The 21,679-nt window shown below is 38.6% G+C and overlaps 1 protein-coding gene across 1 annotated transcript; it reads right to left on the bottom strand.

Moving 5' to 3' along the window:
- Nucleotides 1–7,516: 7,516 nt before the first annotated feature.
- LOC149051947 (uromodulin-like) lies at nucleotides 7,517–14,883 on the bottom strand. Its single transcript, XM_089179980.1, has 5 exons — nucleotides 14,650–14,883; nucleotides 9,928–10,190; nucleotides 9,482–9,593; nucleotides 8,314–8,448; nucleotides 7,517–7,851 (listed from the first exon to the last, which is right to left on the bottom strand). Exons 1-5 carry the CDS (start codon nucleotides 14,738–14,740, stop codon nucleotides 7,517–7,519), a joined length of 936 nt encoding a protein of 311 aa, XP_089036106.1. The 5' UTR covers nucleotides 14,741–14,883.
- Nucleotides 14,884–21,679: the final 6,796 nt, after the last annotated feature.

Consider the following 21,679-nt stretch of genomic DNA (forward strand, 5'->3'; position numbering starts at 1 on the left):
ATCGGATCACTTACGTTCAGCAGCAAAGTAAAAAACAACTAATCAATAATTTTTCAACCCATTCAGTCTTTTTCGGGTTTGTTTTCATCGTTTTTCGGAGGCGCGATGGCACAGATAATGAATCTTGAAAAATTTTCATGACTACCTCCTATTGCGATCTTTGGATAGCTAAAACCTTTAGCAGAAGATATCAAATTTTTTGGAAAATGTCAAAGTTCTTACAAGCGCTTCACTTTAAGAGCTGCCGCACTGAAAGCAATTTTTTTCGCGATTTGTTTTTTTACTCGCGCGACTGATTGTACGTCTCCGGCGTCTAATTTTTTCTGCAATGAAATATTTAATTTGTTTTTACATTTGTCAAAGTTGCATCGTTCGATCTAATTGCTTTTTCTGACGAGGTTTTTAGCAATCATTCTGTATACCTTTTTTTAAAAGAGGCAAACGACGAGGAAAAAACGAGTTCCCATTATCTCATAAAGATGACCACGTTAAAATTTAAGAGAACGTGAACACAAAAAATTAAATATTTTGCGGTTTTGCACATTAATGAAATGCATGTGTAGCCGTGTTTTCTTTGATTAATCAAAACAATGTTCGCGTTTTTTTCTCAGCTTCAATCAAAATTTTTAGGTAATACCTTTGAAGCATTTCTTGAACTAACTTTCCTTGTTTTTATGAAGATCATTTGAAAGAATTAACAGTCTTATTCATGTGTTGTGGCGTATGAAGAGCGAGTTAAAGTCCAACACTTTTTGAAGATGATATTCAACGATGTGTGATACTTCTCAGACTTTGAATACCAAATGCATACAGTAACATTATGATTTATTTTAAGAAATTAATGGAAAATTCTTGCCGGAACAACGAAAAAACTTTTGTTTCAAATATAATTCTATTTGTTTACTTTTTCCTTAAGTTACTCAAGTCTGATGAGGGTCATATCTGTTCTGATCAATTGTTCATCAGTGTTTTTCCGCAAGCTTGATTGTTTAGAGGACAAAAATATGAATTGTTGACGATAACCACGAAAAATTTTATTCCTCTGAGTTTTAGTTCTCAATATTTATTGATAGTTTAATGATGGAATTAATCTAAATAAATTCTTACATTTAAAAAAAAATTGCGTGCTCGCCTCGAATTTCAAACAGTGTCAATGAACTGCATGTGAATGTACATAGGTTCAACAACTTTTTCAAATTGGGTTCTGGCATCTTAATATATCGCATATTATCTCTTAGGAACAAGTAATCATTGACTTTAAAATACATTGTCCTTTAGAATTAGTTTGAGAGCCGATTAAAAACCTTTAACATCTAGTCAGACTGTCATAACAGTTGCCAGCACCTGTTTTAACGTGTGGATGACGAAATGCACTGTGAGGATAAAATATCTCTCTCAAGAACATAGTGCAAGGGCCGTGCTACTTCGCGTACCCGTAAATTTCGATTAAAAGTCGAAAGCAATGATCGTTGGGACAACACATCTCCCACACATCAGGCAAACGACCAAGAGAAGGGAAGCCAGCCTTAAAGAATTTGTAAAAAGTTTCATAGAGCACGCGAAAAGAATGTTAAAGTTAACTCACCATGGTTTGCAACTGTTAGAGTGTAAAACCAGCCTCCGAACAAAAAAACAGAAATGAGAAAGAAAACATGCGGCGGCGACAGCGCCTCATCTTTAGAGCTTGTAAGAAAGAAAGTTCTTAGCCTTCTTTTGACAGTAATTCACTCTTTAAAGAGATTGTCAAAAGCATGTGAAAACTGTCACCCATAAGATGCTTATCTCTCGCAATGAGAAAAAGGAGAAATTTTATCTCCTATTGTGATTAATTATTAATCCCAAAGCGGTAGCCGTTTATGAAGTTCTTCCAATGGCGTGTTTAATAAGGAGTCTCTTTGTTTTTGGCTCTTCACAGAAAACAATGATAAAAACAAAACAAGTTCGAATGAAGTCAAAACAGTGCCTCTGTTTGACAAAAGGACTGAATAACAACTTAGTAAAATGACGGACGGGTTTCAGCGCTTCCTTGTTTAATGGCATAATTGGCCCGCAGGAGTAAAACCATCATTGAAGCTTCAACTTGTCATTATATTCAAGATAAATGCGTTATTGACCAAGTGTAAAGTAAAGACGGCTGGATATTAGCAATTCAAGCTAGCGGGGACTCTACAATACTGTTCTTCGTAAACACAAGGGATCGCGGGTGATAGTTTTAGAAGAGAAACGACACAATTTACAGTCAAACCTGTATCAAGCAGAACCGTATTAGAAGGCGGTTATCAAAGTCCAGAAATTGTTTCCCTTAATTACTGCAATTTTCTCCTCCATTAAGCAGTCACCTTTATTAGGCGGTCGTGTTCACCCTTTAAGCTGGAGTAAAAAATAAATATGAACGATAAACTTAGGCCCCGTCTTCTGCATAAATAAAAAAAATAAGAATAAAAAAAAATAAATAAATAAGAATAAAAATTGTTTGATTATTGGTATTGGGCAAATACTTTCATCCCATTATGACATAATTTTCTACAGTGGCTGCTTAAAATTCACATCAGCACAAAATATGCTCCTTTTTGTGAATTCATATAGAATTTCGCCCAGCCAAACGAATAATCTTTTCGAGTTGAAGAGTACAGATGTACGTATACTCTAAATATGTTTGGTAGGGGGTATATCGAGGTATATGTAGTGCCCGTGGTTATACAAACGTCATTTCCCCTTTAAAATAGTTGTAGTGTCACAGACGCTTCAATCGTGCCACAAATGAATGTTATCCTGTCTCATGCTTGCAAAGGATGCTCCGTTACATGGACTCTATTTAAAGGGTTTGTACGGGAACTCAACGCTTTTGTTTTGTTTTGTTTATCTATTTGTCGTGGGTACTAAACAGTAACAATTTAGTACTAAGGTAAGACAAGATCGCAATATTTTTACACCACGTACATATGTAGCCTTTTCAAGACAAATGAAGATTTGGCAGTTTCCTTTGTTCATGAGGAGAGTAATTTTACCACAATTACATGAAGCGCTAGCTGGGAGGATTAAACTGCATTAGTCATTGGACATCATTGTCCGTCAAGGGCCCTGAATCCCAGTCAACAGACATAATTTTTACCTTCATTAAACATCACAAACCGTCGTTAGATATCCTTCATCCTTATTAAAGATCATAAACCATCCTTAGACTTGATTTGCCGTCATGTACCACTTAATTACCACTTATCGGTACAAGCAGTTCCGCCTTTTCTGCACATCAGGGACCTTAAACAGTCAGGACGTAAACTCTGAGGAAGACGTTGAATAAAAAATGAATTTCGGCTCGATGTGTTTCCGTCTCTTAAGGTGTTAAACATTAACTTTAGCATAAAGTGTTAAAAACTAAAATAATTTGCGCTCTTAGAGCATCCAAATTTTGTATGCATGTATGTATGTATGTGTTTTTGCAATATTTAGACACGCTGACTCAGTTCAGCTAAAAGCTGGTTAAATTGTGGGCCTGTGTAAACAATGACAAGACCAGACCACAACACCGGGAACTACGTTCCCTAGTCTTTGCAAGAAGAGTGTGGGTTCTTTAATGCCCCTGCTGACCGGTATAGAGTATATGCAGAAGACGAGGCCAACGTTTATCGTTCATATCTGAGAAGATAAGAATGTCTTACTTTTTGCCGATATCAGTGTAAAAGTAGCACATTGTCTTAAGTTATTTTAAGACCCTGAGTATTGGTCCAGTCTGGGACTTAACCCTCGACCTCCCGCACTGTAGTTCGGCGCTCTACAACGTAAGCGAACGAAGCGCAGTGATTTCACGTTGTTGCTTTGAATAGGACGGCTACAAAATTTAAAGAATTTTAAAACGCGCTCGCTGAGCTATTGTTCTTCCTATTAAATCCTTTGTTTTCCTCGTCTTCGTTGCCGTCATCGCTGTGGTTTGCCTATGGTCCCAATCTCCTAACCTGGCCATTCCCCAGTGTGCCCATAAGGCTATCTTGTCGAAGTGCTTTTTGGACTCTCTAGGACAGCTTCTTGCATTCACTTAAAGTGAGCAGTACTTTTTCAGAGTAGTCTCACGCACACACACAATCCACACGGTGTTGTCCTTTCTGTCTCTTCTTTGGTATACTTGATTGAGTTCGTCCTTAAAGCATGTTCTCGAGCAGTTACAGTCAAGCCCTCTGTCTATTCGTCATAAAATATCCATACCTAAGTCATACTCAGGAATCCACTTTAGCGACATCTCAGCTGTTTGCTGAAGAAACTCTCAGTGGAGGGCTTTGCCCTTTCACTTCCTGGATTTCTATTCTTTTGTCCCTTTTCGAAATTTCATGAGATTCTCTTCTTCACTCTTTAACAATCGCCTTCTCCTGAAACGCAAATTGAGGCATGAACACCAACATACTTTTTGAGGCAGCCGTATTAGTATTTGTTCTCCCTCCTGGCACTAAATCTCGAAATACTGTTTATAATGGTAATTGAACCTAGTGGAGTGCAATTTGGGCTGAAAACATATGCTTGATTTCAAAATCGAACGAGCGCCAGGCGCGAGTTCGATTTGAAATCACAAGTTGGATTTCAGACAAAATTGCATTACACGAGGTTCAATCACCACTTTATTATATCCATTTTGAAATGGCCTAAATAGGACTCGCTTAGTTCAAATATTTCATTGATGCAGTACTGAGCCACTTTGAAATTAAATTCATCCATTTTTTTGGGGGGGGGGAGGGGAATAAGAGTTCTGGAAACAAAAGTTGCAAAATTTGCCACACGATACTCTTTCATTTTCCTGCAATGTGATTGGTCACTTTAAACAAGCCTTGAAATCTGATCGGTTATTATGTTTTTAGTGTAACCTCCTCATTGGCTGGGAAAGAGATGTAGTTTAAAGCAAAAAATGGTGTGATTCGTGAATAAATTGCACCAATGAGGGCCAATCAGATTACAGGGACCATCAGTGATTTCAAAATGGGTGCAATAAATCATATAAGCTACGGTGTTATACAAGGGTTTCCAGCCCTGAGAAAAGCCGTAACAACAGACGTTAAAAAAATATCGTATTTTTTCACGTGTGTTTGATATCGCCAATCAGCTTTTGACACGTCACTCGCCTTTCGCACCACTTGGCCAGGTTAATGAATGAACGAGAAAGCCCTAACCATTCTCAATCCAAGATTGTTTGAATGAATGAACAAGAAAGCCCTCACCATTCACAATCCAAGAATGTTTGTCGGAATTTGCTTAGGGTTAGGGTCTTAAAACACTGAGACATCTGTATCGCTTACAGACAGTGACGTTCAGACTTTCCTAAGGAGGAAGAAAACCAAAATACGGAGAGAAAAACCGAAAGTTACGTATTAAGTGGCTTTGGTAATGGCATTTCTCGCGGTTGAGAACGAAAATCGACAACTGGAAGATTTGGCACAGGCCGATTGTGGCCGTGTACCTGAAAGATTTCTTCTGTCGGTACGGACCAAGTCAACAACTGAGAACTTTGTGTATTGAAAATTACGCCCATTGTTTTTTTTTTGTAGTGTTTTAACGCATTTTTTCATCTTGAACCTTAGCGCCTACCTGCTTTACGATTGTTATTGGGGAATTGTCGATCCTTTTACTTTCATTCATTAATAAAATTGACTTTTAATGTCAGTAAAGGGCTGTTGTGTTTATATGATAAAAAAAAAAAAAATATATGATTGCTCGTAGGTATGAAATTTCTCTTCTCGTGTTCAACTCGATATCTCACTTGTTGGCTGCGTTCACTCGTGAGCTACCGAGGTAAACACTCGACGAGAAATTCGATATCCACGAGCGCCCATGTATTATTCTTTATATATCATCAAAGTTATTAAAGTTTAATCGAACGAAAGTAATAAAGACAGCGGATGATGTGAGTTGTTCTAAGTAAGATGCAGAATTGTCGAGTTCCAAAAGTACGACTGGTGTATTGTGTGTGAACACTGAACACACAAGAAAACTTGTACAACGTCAAAATAATATCAGAAAGAGAGGTAGTGCATCAAAACGTTAAACAAAGGTAGCAGTGCAATGACTTCAGAAGAATTCAAAGATGTCTTTGGATGATATTTGAGTTATTTGACGTAGAGTGAAAAACAGGAAAGCAGATCAGATAGATTGAAAACCATATATGTATATATGAAAAAAGCATACAAATGCACGCAACAAGCCCTAAAGGCATTGTGGGTCCTTTTCGGGTCACGGTTCCTTAATCCTTTAACTCCCAAAAGTGGTCAACATGAAACTTCTTCTGATGTTTTACATTATCCAGCAAACAGATGATGAGAATATTCAAACTTGTCAAGTAGAAGTTGTTATCTTGATCTAACAAAAAACTGTTATTACTAATTTACAAGGAAATGTTGAACAGCTAGAGGGGAGAAATAACAATCAGATCTTGGGAGTTAAAGGGTTAAACTCAGGATTTCAGGGAAATCTGAGAAAACGTCGCAGTAAGGACGAGGCATTGCAGGTTTGATTAATTGACTTATTTATTTGACTTCTAAAAATCAACATATTACCAGATACCCAGATTACTCTTCGAGATTGTCACGTCCTTTTTTTGACAAACTTTCTTAAAACAGCTGGTCCTACTTTCGACTACTCTTTTCGGTAGTGTTCTTAACTGCGAGGATCTCTTACATTCGTTTCTTCACCGCAGTGCAAATATATGAATTTCATATATCTAAAATCATTATGTGCAAACATGTGGGTTTAATTCCGTGCAACATTTTGCCATGACATGATTGACATGAAGGAAAACATCCTTATTCCATCAAGTATACCCCAATGCAATGCTGTGATCTGATCAGTGAAAGATACATACACAAATGCAGCTGATTGGCGCTATACGTATCCCAATAGGGCAATTTGATTGGTGCAATCGATAAGCTGGGTTTTAAACGTAAAATGTAAAAAAATCTCAATACTTCTCACCGAGTGGTTAGCTTCATGTTTGTGGGTACAATGAAAAAACGAACACACCTGACACTTGAGAGACTGATCATTCAGTTTACTGCAAAAGCAGCAAATTAAAATTATCATATCGATAATCCTAGCATGTCGCATGTTTTGTGAGACTAACCGTCTCTTATAATTTGAGCGAATGAGGCTTCGCACGCTTCGCACCATTTTTCATAAGTATGGGGCTTCGATGCGCGCTGTTAGTTCAATGTTTGATGTTAAAAGCGACTAGGGACTGGTTTGAGAGATTGTGGGAAGCTTGAAAAGAAGATATTCATCGATAGGCAGTACCTCCAAACTCCAAGTGCTTGCCTTTATTTTAATTTGTACTCTATTATTCAAGTTTGAAACTAAGTGAAACTAGTGCAACACTACTTTTAGGCGGGGAGAGCGGGAGGTTAAGGTAGTCTTTTTTTTACAGTTTTTTGTTTATGTTCTCTGGAACTGTGGAAGGCCTGACAAGTGGGGGAAATCAAATTTTGAAGGGTATATTGTAATCATAACTCAACTCTGATCTTTTTTAATCCGTTCCACAATAGCCTTAATTACAGGCTGGGGTATTAATCAGATGATAAACATAGTATGACCCACAGTTCCTCACTCGAATAATAACTGAATATTTACAACACTCATAATATCCGAAGCAAACTGTTTTGTTAACTGCGCCTTCAGCCACTGATGGATGAGTGCCGCGCAGCCAACCTGTTCCATACGTCTCACATCTCGACATGGGTTGACATACAGTCGGCATCTTTGTTCCCGCATCTCCTTGGAAACGAAACCAGCCGGGACCAAGGTGATTGTCGCATTTTTTGTTTTTGGTGACGTACGTGTTTTTCCTGGTCTTGTCCGTCAATTTTGTGTATCTTCGACATTCTAAATAATCATTAATGGCAAATTGATTTCTACAAATGCTACCTCCTTATCTTTTAGACGATTTTTGAATGGAGTGTCGAGAGTAACCCGGATTTACCTAGCTCTAAAACCTAAAACCAACCGAAACTTGGTCGCCCGGGCTTCAGGCAGTTTGGTAGTTTTTACTTTGAGTTCTCATCGGCTCTTATATGTGTTTTCCTTTCTTGTGATTGGCTGTCGTCACTGGTTTTGATTACTTTGGTTTTGGCTTCACGACTCTCAATCCAAAACTGCGCATGCTCCGGTGCTTTAAGTTAGCTCAAATTTGGTTATTTTTTTAACTTTAGCATGTGAAAGAGCTAAATAAAAACAGGAGGCGAAAAGAGGAGATGCAGTCATTGAAAGAAATATTGATTCTATGAGCTAAACTTCCGATAATTATCTTGCTCATATTTTCCTCGTAGGTGAAAAAAAATAACTCACCTTCAGGTATGCAACTGGTTTTTCCGTCCCCCGTGTATCCCTGATTACAAATACAATGGTAGGATCCAAGTTGATTTACACATGTTGCCACATCCTTGATGCACTTATGGATACCATTTTGGCATTCATCGACATCTGTAAAACAGCATTTAAGGTATTACTAATGTCACCAGAAAAGCACCTCTAAGGATATTTCTTGCACTCGTTCAATATGGAGGAGATCAGACGACTGATGTGGAATTTATTGGTCTTGGATTGACCACGGTTGGTGCTCGAAATGACCTGCTTTCCCTATTTTTATAATGCACAATTCCCGGTACGAACAAAGTTGACAAAATAATGTTGAAATTAACCTGAAGAGATAAGGCGGCTATGGCGCGTTTATTAACATGATTATTTATCTTGTTTTATCTCATTTTATTTACGGCAAACGCGAACGACTGAAATTCGATCTAAATTTATCCCATAGTCGTTCACTACTTAAGGAATATCGACTCAGTGAGCCGAAGAGTGATTAAATACCAACGGACAATGAGGCTCCCGTTATTCCCGTTAATGACCTTTCAACCCCAAAATTGTACAAGGTACGCTCGAGCCAACTGTGTTGCTTGTTAATAAAAATTAAATGTAATTCCGCGTTTTCCTGCGGCTTTTCCTCCTTTTCTAGCATCTGCAGCCACTGCGCTCTCGGCAATAGTAAACACATGAAAAGTCTGTGAAAATGGTTGACGCAGTTGGTGCACCCGCACACTCGTCACGTTTAGACACGTACCAAAAAATAATATAGGACTATGAATCTGCTGAATTTGATGCCTGGAAAAATTTAGATGGGTAGATTTCATTGTGATCTCAACAGTTTTTTCCATAGCCATTAAACCTTTCCTTGCAACCGCAGTTTAAGTGTTTGGTCGGTTTTGCGCTCTGCCAGAAGGTCCCCGAGAGGGAAACAGTTACCCTGAACGAGTGCAATTTTTGACAATAAAAGAGACTCCAAATTCAACTTGTGAAAGAAAACTAAAACTAAAAGGACACAATGTGTGTAAGATGACTCAGAAGTCACTAGACGGCGTTTAGAAGCATACGAGACGAGATCAAAACGGAAACAGTAGAGGTGCATACATGTATAGGTAAACATGATTATGACAACGCACGCGCAGCCTAGCCTTACCTTCGCAATGTTCTCCTGTGTATCCAGGTGGACATATACACTGATATCCCTTGTCCGTAAATCCAACCAGGCAAGTTGCGTTGTTGCAGCACTTGTTGAAGTAGCACTTATTCTGGTGGAAAATAATATAGCTAGAGGTTCTTTGATTTTTCACGCTGATTATTTCATAATATCTATAATTGCTGAGCCACTTTGCACTAACGACAGATGATGATCAGGTGATTTACTACACGGCTGTCGTAATCGATGGCGATCTATGCTGATGAATCCTACGGGGCACCCAAGGCTATCTTTTTTTAATATTTGTTCGATTGCAATACTCTCAGGCTCCAATTTGAAAACTTTTCTCATGAAGTCTCCTAATCTGGTTCGGTGAGGACTCGCAGAGGGTTTAAGAAAATTGCTTGAAAGGTAAACAAGGCTGACGAACAGCAAACAATTCTTACCTCCGTGCCTCTATACATTAAGCCTGCCGTCGGTTTCAGATCATTTGGGTGTTGTAGTTGGTCCGAGTCACTTAGCTGGCATATCATTTCATCTTTTTCTCGTGGTACCATGTTGATCGATGTACATCTGTCTTCCATGGTACACCAGTTTCTGCAGTGACTATACATATGCATTCCGACTGGTAATGAAATGTTTTTAATGACGTGGCCTATCAATGCAAATCCATCTATTGGCTCCAGAAACTTGAGACGTCGACAATCATCTATAAGTCAGGCAGGGGTGCACAAGATAGGGATCGGATCACTTACGTTCAGCGGCAAAGTAAAAAGCAATTGCGCCCAGTTGCACTATGAAAAGTCCTTATAAATATTCATTTATGCAAATTAGCTCGTTTCAGTCTTCCATTGTTGTTATTTGACGCGCGGCCGAATTTCCTTTTCGCTGCGTGGCTTGCGAGTCTTTCATGCGCGAAGAGACTGGAAGCGAAATGGAGCCTTATAAGCATGCGCAGTTGTTTCCAATCGATTCAGCGTGGCTGTTTTCGTGTAAAAAGTTCCTTCGAGTGTTGATCGAGGTTTGTTTTAGATTTTTTAAGCTTTCGTCGAATTTTCAGCTGAAGCTAGATCGAAAGATTGTAAACGGTAAAATTATCTGTGTTTTAACGACCTTGCCGGTCCATGCCGGTTAGGTTTCGAGCTTTTACATTGCTTTTGGACTTCTCTGGAGGAAAGTAAGTGGTTTCTTTACTTTGTGCACACGCGTGAACATAGTTTAATTTCACGAAAAAGGTTGGTGGTTTAAGAGTGTTCCGTCCAAGATGGACGTCAAGTGTCACAAGGAAAAGTTGGCTTCGTTTTGTCGGCGATGCGGGAACTTTTTTGATACAAATCCAGCAACAAGTAGACATAAACCGAAGCTTGCTGTAACTTTTTCTAAGGAGCTCCAAGCAGTTGATGGGTTAGATGTTAGCAACGACAGTGAAGAAATGCATCCACCGTCTCTGTGTCGATGCTGTATTTTAAAGCTTGAACGTTTCAAGAAATCGAGAAACAGACACGATCGTCAATTAAAGTTTCCAGGTGACAAAGGTAAATGTTGTGTGTTTTTGACTCATGATTCCTATGTGAAAGAGGGAAGTTGCCCAATTTGCTGTTTTAATTTAAGACAAAGCCCAAGAAAAAAAAGGCCCCATGAACCTGACAACAGCCCCTCTGCAAGTGGAAATGCCAGTGCACTTGTCACCAAGGTCACAGTTATCAGCTTGAGGTATAGTTTTTGTAAACAACAGAATTTCCTTTTTAGTCCCCACACAAATTAAAAAAGTTGAACTGTCTAACAGGAACATACTGTGACCAGCAGTGGCATGTTCAGGTTTTGCAGTCTTGCTGAGGTAGACCTGCTTGTCAACATCAAGTACAAACAAACATGAACTTTGATTGGTTTAGTAGAAAATTGTTCTAGCATTAGCTTGATAGCCACCAAAAATATGGATGATATTATCACAAATTGTGGCAGCCTGCGAGGACAAATATTGTGGTGCAACCATGGGAAATTGTACAGAAGAGGACAAAATTGTATTTGTGGCAAAGTTAAATTCTACTGCTGTAACTTCATGAATACTGCAATACTCAACTGCATGGTCATCAGCCAGTTGAAAACCCCCGGCAATGTAAAGAGTGCTTGTTGCTGACTGAAACACTGCAGCATGATAAGCTCTTGGAGGGATTTCCTCAGACAAGCATGTCCAAGAATTCTCCATAATGTTGAAGGCATATAGCCTTCCATCCTTAAATGATTGCCAAAAGATATTGTCCACACCCTCAAGGCTGTTTTCTAAGGTTACCCCACCAAACAGAATGGCTCTTTTACTTGAAATTGTAGCAAAACTATGCCCTGTTCTTGGGGAAGGAACTGTTCCCATTTGAAAAGCTGAACCTTCAGTTGAAGGTGTTTTGACCCAGTTAAAGCAGTCAAGTCTATTTCAAAATTCAAAGACTCGGGCATCTTTTTAGAACCACTTGCTGTCCTTTTATTTTGCTTGTCTTTAGCAGTAACATTTATTTTCATTAGCTCGTTCGTACATGTCATGGTTCTCGTATCTATCCCTCCCCACAAAAGCAAAACATACTCCTCAGGATCAGGCGGTAACTTTGACCGTGCGTTGATGAGCGTACTCCCTTGCAAGGGAAACAAAGATGATCCTCTCAATTTATCGGGTCCAAACACATTGTAAGAATTAATTTCAACATCACTACTGGATAAAATGGATTCCATTAGAGTAAGGGAATTCCCTAACTCCCATGTGGACGGCTCATTGTATCTAGCTCCTCCAAGAAACAATATCCCCACATGTTTCTCTTCGGATTCCTTCGGACTTTTTTCCCATAAAATACACGAACAGTGTCCTTCGGGTAAGAAAAATTGTTCCTGACGGGCATTCAGTAAGTGCTTTTTCCGACTAACTTTTCTGTTATCCGCCGAATACTCGAGTAAAGAAATAAATTTGAAATCTTCTAAGTCTACACTCGACCTTCCCTCTGGGTCCGCCATCTTGTTTCAAAAATTTCACACCACAGCGCTTGCGCAGTAGACCGGCCGCGCAATAAAAAGCCTGGACCGAGCAATATGAAATTTACTAAGGTCAGTGGGCAGTAATTTCGTAGTGAGTTGTTCAAAGGGTGGATAACTCTATCCAGCTGGTAAATCGCTATGCAGCGGAAAAGTGTGAACAACTCACAATTGGAAAGTTTAGAGACACTTGGGAAGTTTGGAGACCACTCAAGAAGCTAGAGTTGCTCGAGGCTACGCCTCGAGCAACTCTTACGCATCTTTTGTGCTCAACTCTTACGCATCTTTTGTGCTCAACTCTTACGCATCTTTTGTGCTCGAGGCTACGCCTCGAGCAACTCTTACGCATCTTTTGTGCTCTCCAAACTTCCCAAGTGCTTCATATCTCGATGAACGCACCACTGACGTTTCATAACAATTTTAACCTGATGGTTTAAATGTTGTTAATATTCCCTCTGCTACGCTTCTGCGCGTTGGTAATTTTGTTTCAGGAAAACATTTCGCTACGCTATAAACGATCTTGTCTTAGATTGGTCAAAAAACCGACAGGTGAAATCATGCGTGGAAATAAACTTTATTTTCTGATTGATTACAAAATTCTCGAGGGATTTGGTAGCTGTCGTCATGAGCGTGCACAATAGGAATATGAAGCATGCTCACGCAATTGAATTTGATCAGAGAAATTCACGCGCTATGTTATATAACATATTGTGCTCTCCAACAGATTGAGATTTATCCAGTGGATAGCGTTATTCATCTTTCGAACAACCAGAGCCTGATTAATAATTTTTCAACCCATGCAGTCTTTTGACGAGTTCGTTTTTATTGTTTTTTTTTTGTTTTGCCATTGGTTTTTTTTTGTTTTGTCATTGGTTTTTTTTTGTTTTGCCATTGGTTTTTTTTTGTTTTGCCATTGGTTTTTTTTTTTGGAAGCACAATGGCACAGATAATGAATCTTCATAAACGTCCATGATTACCTTCTATTGTGATTTTTGAAAAGCTAAAACCTTTGGCAGAAGATACAAAGAATTTTTTGGAAAAAGTCAAAGTTCTTACAAGCACCTCACTCTAAGAAAAATTAAAGAGAACGTAAACGAAAAAATGAGACATTTGGTGGTTTTGCACGTTAATGAAATGCATGTGTAGTCGTATTTTCTTTGGACTAAGCGAAACCATCCACGCGGTTTTTTTTTCAGGTTTAGTCAGAATTTTCTGGCAACACCTTTGAAGCATTTCTTGAGACTGGCTTTGTTCGTTTTCTAGACGATAATTTGAAAGAACAGTCTAATTTTGTAGTGCGTGAAGACCGAGTTAAAGTCCAACAATGATATGCGACGATGTGTGGTACCTCTCAGACTTTGAATACCAGTTGCGTACACTAACATTATGATTTATTTTTAAGAAATCACTGGGAAATTCTTGCCGGAACAACTAAAAAACTTTCGTTTCAAATATAATTCTATTTGTTTCCTTTTTCTCAAGTTACTCAAGTCTGATGAGGGTCATATCTGTTCTGATGAATTGTTCATCAGTGTTTTTCCGCAAGCTCGATTGTTTAGAGGACAAACATATGAATCGTTGACGATACTCACGAAAAATTATTTTTTTCCTCTGACTTTTAGCTCTCAATATTTATTGATAGTTTAATAGTGGAATTAATATAAATAAATTCTTACATTTAAAAAAAATTGCGTGCTCGCCTCGAGTTGCCTTCAGTGTCAATGAACTGCATGTAAATGGATATTGGTTCAACAAATTTTTCAAATTGGGTTCTTGCATCTTAATGTATCGTATGTTATCTCTTAGGAACAAGTAATCATCGACTTTAAAATACATTGTCCTTTAGAATTAGTTTGAGAGCCGATTTAAAACCTTTAACATTTAGTCAGACTATCATAACAGTTGCCAGCACCTGTTTTAACGTGTGGATGGCGAAATGCACTGTGAGGATAAAATATATCTCTCAAGAACATAGTGCAAGGGCCGTGCTACTTCGCGTATTCGTAAATTTCGATTAAAAGTCGAAAGCAATGATCGTTGGGACAACACATCTCCCACACATCAGGCAAACAACCAAGAGAAGGGAAGCCAGCCTTAAAGAATCTGTAAAAACTTTCATAGAACACGCGAAAAGAATGTTAAAGTTAACTCACCATGGTTTGCAACTGTTAAAGTGTAAAACCAGCCTCCGAACAAAAAAAACAGAAATGAGAAAGAAAACATGCGGCGGCGACAGCGCCTCATCTTTAGAGTTTGTCAGAAAGAAAGTTCTTAGTCCTCTTTTGACAGTAATTCACTCTTTAAAGAGATTGTCAAAAGCATGCGAAAACTGTAACCCATAAGATGCTTATCTCTCGCAATGAGAAAAAGGAGAAATTTTATCTCCTATTGTTATTAATTATTAATCCCAAAGCAGCAGCTGTTTAGGAAGTTCTTCCAATGACGTGTTTAATAAGGAGTCTTTTTTTTTGGCTCTTCACAGAAAACAATGATAAGAACAAAACAAGTTCGAATGAATTCAAAACAGTGCTCTGTTTGACAAAAGGACTGAATAACAACTTAGTAAAATGACGGACGGGTTTCAGCGCTTCCTTGTTTAATGGCATAATTGGCCCGCAGGAGTAAAACCATCATTGAAGCTTCAACTTGTCATTATATTCAAGATAAATGCGTTATTGACCAAGTGTAAAGTAAAGACGGCTGGATATTAGCAATTCAAGCCAGCGGGGACTCTACAATACTGTTCTTCGTAAACACAAGGGATCGCGGGTGATAGTTTTAGAAGAGAAACGACACAATTTACAGTCAAACTTGTATCAAGCAGAACCGTATTAGAAGGCGGTTATCAAAGTCCAGAAATTGTTTCCCTTAATTACTGCAATTTTCTCCTCCATTAAGCAGTAACCTTTATTAGGCGGTCGTGTTCACCCTTTAAGCTGGAGTAAAAAATAAATATGAACGATAAACGTAGGCCCCGTCTTCTGCATAAAAAAATAAATAAGAATAAAAAAAAAATAAATAAGAATAAAAAAAAAATAAATAAGAATAAAAAAAAAATAAATAAGAATAAAAATTGTTTGATTATTGGTATTGGGCAAATACTTTCATCCCATTATGAGATAATTTTCTACAGTGGCTGCTTAAAATTCACATCAGCACAAAATATGCCCCTTTTTGATAATTCATATAAAATTTCACCCAGCCAAACGAATGATCTTTTCGAGTTGAAGAGTACAGATGTATGTATACTCTAAATATGTTTGGTAGGGGGTATATCGAGGTATATGTAGTGCCCGTGGTTATATAAACGTCATTTCCCCTTTAAAATAGTTGTAGTGTCACAAATACTTCAATCGTGCCATAAATGAATGTTATCCTGTCTTATGCTTGCGAAGGATGCTCCGTTACATCATAGTTAATCGAGTCCCCTCGATTAACTATGGTTACATGGACTGTATTTAAAGGGTTTGTACGGGAACTCAACAGTTTTGTTCTGTTTTATTTATTTATTTTTTGTGGGTACTAAACGGTAACAATTTAGCACTAAGGTAGGACAAGATCGCAAAATGTTTACAGCACGAATATATGTAGCCTTTTCACGACAAATGAAGATTTGGCAGTTTCCTTTTGTTCATGGGGACAGTAATTTTATCACAATTACAGGAAGCGCTTGCTGGGAGGATTTAACTGCATTAGTCATTGGACATCATTGTCCGTCAAGGACCCTGAATCCCGGTCAACAGACATAATTTACCTTCATTAAACATCACAAACCGTCGTTAGATATCCTTCATCCTTATTAAACATCATAAACCATCCTAGACTTTATTTGCCGTCATTTAATTACCACTTATCGGTACAAGCTGTTCCGCCTTTTCTGCACATCAGGGACCTTAAACAGTCAGGACGTAAACTCTGAGGAAGACATTGACTAAAAAATGAATTTCGGCTCGATGTGTTTCCGTCTCTTAAGGTGTTAAACATTAACTTTAGCATAAAGTGTTGAACACTTAAATAATTTGCGCTCTTAGAGCATCCAAATTTTGTATGCATGTATGTATGTGTGTGTTTTTACAATATTTAGACAGGCTGACCCAGTTCAGCTCAAACAATGACAAGACCAGACCACAACACCGGGAACTACGTTCCCTACCCTATGCAAGAAGAGTGTGGGTTCTTTAATGCCCCTGCTAACCAGTATAGAGTATATGCAGAAGACGGGGCCTACGTTTATCGTTCATATCTGAGAAGATAAGAATGTCTTACTATTTGCCGATATCAGTGTAAAGGCAGCACATTGTCTTCAGTTATTTTAAGACCCTGAGTGTTGGTCCAGTCTGGGACTTAACCCCCGACCTCCCGCACTGTAGTTCGGCGCTCTAGAACGTAAGCGAACGAAGCGCAGTGATTTCACGTTGTTGCTTTGAATAGGACGACTACAAAATTTAAAGAATTTTAAAACGTGCTCGCTGAGCTATTGTTCTTCCTATTAAATCCTTTGTTTTTCCTCGTCTTCGTTGCCGTCATTGTTGTGGTTTGCCTATGGTCCCAATCTCCTAACCTGGCCATTCCCCAGCGTGCCCTTAGGGCTATCTTGGCGAAGTGCTTTTTGGACTCTCTAGGACAGCTTCTTGCATCCACTTAAAATGAGCCCTACTTTTTCAGAGTAGTCTCACGCACACACACAATCTACACGGTGTTGTCCTTCCTGTCTCTTCTTTGGTATGCTTGATTGAGTTCGTCCTTAAAGCATGTTCTCGAGCAGTTACAATCAAGCCTTCTGTCTATTCTTCATAAAATATCCATTCCTAAGTCATACTCAGGAATCCACTTTAGCGACATCTCAGCTGTTTGCTGAAGAAACTCTCAGTAGAGGGCTTTCTCCTTTCACTTTCTGGATTTCTATTCTTTCGTCCCTTTTTGAAATTTCATGAGATTCTCTTCTTCACTCTTTAACAATCGCCTTCTCCTGAAACGCAACTTGAGGCATGAACGCCAACATACTTTTTGAGGCAGCCGTATTAGTATTTGTTCTTCCTTCTGGCACTAAATGTCGAAATACTGTCTATGACGGTAACTGAACTGAGTGGAGTGCACTTTGGGCTGAAGTCATACGCTTGATTTCAAAATCGAACGAGCGCCCAGCGCGAATTAACTTTATCTTTCCTTTGCGTGTAGGTGTTGATGAAGGATTTTATTGATTCTTGAAGGCAGAATTCATTTTAAATTTTCATGGTCGTGTGTTTGACATCTATCGATGACTCAGTGATCATTGTGCTGGACCTCAAAGGGGAACGTGTGGGCTCTAGCGAGCCTAGCGACTGTGCTAGATGTTCTATCCTCAGAGAGCCTTTTTCCATCCAGGAGTTATAACTTTTGGTGGAAAACTGTTTAGACAATCTTACTAAATGTAAAGGACGGTCCTTTATTGAGGACATGCGCATTTATACTCAGTACATATACACTTAGTACACATACACTAGAGTAAGTTCTAAAGAAAGCTGAGGGAGTCCACAATTGATGGAAAGCAAGGTTGAACCGAAAATTCGGTCCTAATTCAACTCATCGATAGGGCTGTGATTTGAAATGCATTGTGATCATTGGAAGAAAGTCGAGTGCAAACAAATTTGATATTTTGTTGATAAGTATAGCTCAAAGAAGTCCAAGAATTAAAGTGAACCAAGATTTTAGGAGAAGTAAGTACTTGTGGAAACTTTCTAGTTTAGTTTCATCACAAAATGCGGTTCCTGGGATCGAAACTTCCTCAATTTTATTTTTGCGAAGAAGTTATTCAGATCTATTTTACCATTAAACAATTAAGTAAATACGTATTAAAAGCTAAAATTCTGTGGGGAAAAAAATTTTTTTCTGTTCATTATCAACTATCCAGAAGTTTTGCCCCCAGTAGATCGAGCTTGCAGGAAAACGCTGATAAATAATTAATCAAACAGAGGATAAAGTCGGCGTGGCTGTTTAAAGAAAACAGTCGATTGGTTATCGTTGACGTTATGTTAAGCAGGCTGTAACATATTTTGTAAACATCAAAATGAACTTTGCGGTAGATCACGTTTGTGGAAGCATCTAGAGATTTTGACTTTCAGAATAACACGCGTGGTTAACTCATGCTCTAGAGCAACCCATGCGCCTCTCGCAAAGAGTCAGGAATGCAGCTGCCGGTGTTGTAGTCTGACCTTGTTGTTGTTTATCCATTTTAAAGATCTTTTACAGGCGTAAATATTTTCTATAAAGAAAGTGGTGGAGGAATGATTGAAAAAGAAAAATAAGAGAGAGAAATGCTCTCAATGACGTTAACGTAAATGTTCACGGCTATTTAAAGTTAAATGTAACGAAAGTGATAAAGACAGAGGTGCGTGTTGTTCTAAGGAAGATGCAAAATTGTCGAGCTCCAAAAGTACGACTGGTGTATTGTGTGTGAACACTGAATACGATTTTTTAAAATTTTCTCTGGAATTACCAAAGGCCAGAGAAATGAGGGGAAATCAAATTTTGAAGGGTATACGGTAATCATGCCTTAGCTCTGATCTTTTTCAATCAGTTCCACAGTAGCCCAAAGTACAGGCTGGTGTATTAATCAGATGGTAAACATAGTACGACGCACAGTTCCTCACTCGAATAATAACGGAGTATTTACAACAACTACGATATCGGAAGCAAACTGTTCTGTCAACTGCGCCTTCAGCCACTGATGGATGAGTGACGTGCAGCCAACCTGTTTCATAAGTACCACATCTCGACATGGATAGACATTTAGTCGGCAGCTTTGTTCCCGCTTTTCCTTGGAAACGAAACCAGCCAGGACCAAGATTTTTGTCGCATTTTTTTCTTCTGGTGACGTATATGGTTTTCCTGGTCTTGTCCGTCATATTGTGTATCTTCGACATTCTAAGTAATCATTAATTGCAAATTGATTATTACAAATGCTATCTTTATCTTTTCGACCATTTTTCAATAGAGTGTCGAGAGTAACCCGGATTGCATTGCTTTGCTTTACCTCGCTTTGTGATTGGTTTAGACAACTCGCAACACTCTCCCAACCAATCAGAAAAAAAACCTAAAACCAATCGTTAAGATGCTCGCTCTTCAGGCAATTTAGTTGTTTCTACTTTGAGTTATCATTGGCTCATATAGGTGTTTTCTTTTCTTGTGATTGGCTGTCGTCAGTGATTTTGATTTATTTAGTTTTGGCTTTACGACTCTCAATCGAGAACTGCGCATGCTCCAGTGCTTTAATTAAGTTAGCTCAAACTTGGTTATTTTTTAACTTTGGCATGTAAAAGAACTAAATAGAAACAGAAGGCGAAAAGAGGAGGTGCAGTCATTGGAAAAAAATATTGGTTTTTATGAATTAAACTTTTCCGATATTTATCTTCCTCATATTTTTCTCGTACGTGATAAAAAAATAACTCACCTTCAGGTATGCAACTGGTTTTTCCGTCCCCCGTATATCCATGGTAAAATACATATGGTACAATACAATACTAGGATCCAAGTTGATTTACACATGTTGCCAGATCCTTCATGCACTCATGGATACCATTTTGGCACTCGTCGACATCTTTAATACAGCATCTAAGGCATTACTAATGTCACCAGAAAAGCACCTCTAACGATATTTCTTGCACTCATTCAATTTGAAGGAGATCAGACGACTGATGTGGAATTTATTGGTCTTGGATTGACCACGGTTGGTGCTCGGGAATTATTCAGCTGACCCGTCTTCCCTATTTTTATAATGCACAATTCCCGGTACGAACAAATTTGACAAAATGATGTTGAAATTAACCTGAAGAGATAAGGCGGCTATGGCGCCTTATATCTTATTATCAATTTATTTGCAGCACACTGAAACGACTTAAATTCAATCAAAATTTGTCCTACAATCGTGCAGTACTAACGGAATATCGACTCAGTGAACCGAAAAATGATTAAATACCATTAGACAACGAGACTCCTGTTCATATCCAGCGTATACATTAGATATTCCTGTTATTGACCTTTCAACCCCTAAACTGCACAAGTTACGCTGGAGCCACCTGTGTTGCTTGTAAATAAAAATTAAATGTAATTTCGCGTTTTCCTGCGGTCTTTCCTCCTCTTTTAACATCTACAGCCACTGCACCCTCGGCAATATTAAACGCATGAAAAGTCTGTGAAAATCGTTGACGCTGCTGCTACACTCATACGCTCGTCACGTTTAGACAAGCACCAACAAAATTTAATAGGATTATGAATCAGCTAAATTGTATGCGTAGAAAAATTTAAATGGATACTAAGATTTTCATACTTCCGGTACAGTTTTTTTCCGTGGCCATGAAACCTTTCCGTGGAACCGCAGTTTAAGTGTTTGGTCGGTTTTTAGCGCTGACAGAAGGTTTCCGAGAGGGAAACACTTACCCTGAACGAGTGCAGACCAAAGAAAAACAAAATAGAAAGGTTCTAAACGGCACGCGAGTAATTTTATGACAATAAGAGAGACTTCAAATTCAACTTGGACACAACGTGTGTAAGATGACTCACAAGTCAGCAGACGGCGTTTAGAAACATACGAGACGAGACCAAAACGGAAACGATGGATGTGCATACATGCATTAGTAAACAGGATTATGACAGCGCACGCGCAGCCTAGCCTTACCTTCGTAATGTTCTCCTGTGTATCCAGGTGGATATATACACTGATATCCCTTGTCCGTAAATCCAACCAGGCAGGTTGCCTTGTTGTAGCACTTGTTGAAGTAGCATTTATTCTGGTGGAAAATAATACAGCTGATTATTTCAGAATATTTATAATTGCTGAGCCACCTTAAACCAATGGCACATGATGATCAGGTGATTCATTACACGCCTGTAGTTATCGATAGCGATCTATGCTGATGAATCCTACGGGGCACCCAAAGCGATCTTTATTTTTATTATTTTTTCGATTGCAATGTTCTCAGGCTCCAATTTGAAAAGTTTTGTATTGAATTCTCCTAATCTGGTTCGATGAGGACTCGCAGAGGGTTTAAGAAAATCGCTTGGATGGTAAACAAGTTTGAAGAACGGCAAATAATTCTTACCTCCGTTCCTCTATACATTAAGCCTGCCGTCGGTTTCAGTTCATTTGGGTATTGTAATTGGTCCTAATCACTCAGCTGGCACATCATTTCATCTTTTTCTCTTGGT

The sequence above is a fragment of the Pocillopora damicornis genome, chromosome 1 (assembly GCF_964200805.1).
Source record: "Pocillopora damicornis chromosome 1, jaPocDami1.2, whole genome shotgun sequence".
NCBI lineage: Eukaryota > Metazoa > Cnidaria > Anthozoa > Scleractinia > Pocilloporidae > Pocillopora > Pocillopora damicornis.

Excerpts from the sequence above, each read along its gene's own strand:
- LOC149051947 (XM_089179980.1), bottom strand. The coding sequence starts at position 14,740 with ATGAGGCGCTGTCGCCGCCGCATGTTTTCTTTCTCATTTCTGTTTTTT. Across the intron at positions 10,191-14,649 it reads TTTAACAGTTGCAAACCATG|ATGATTGTCGACGTCTCAAG; the intron begins GTGAGTTAACTT and ends CCTGACTTATAG. Across the intron at positions 8,449-9,481 it reads CACAGGAGAACATTGCGAAG|ATGTCGATGAATGCCAAAAT; the intron begins GTAAGGCTAGGC and ends GCTGTTTTACAG.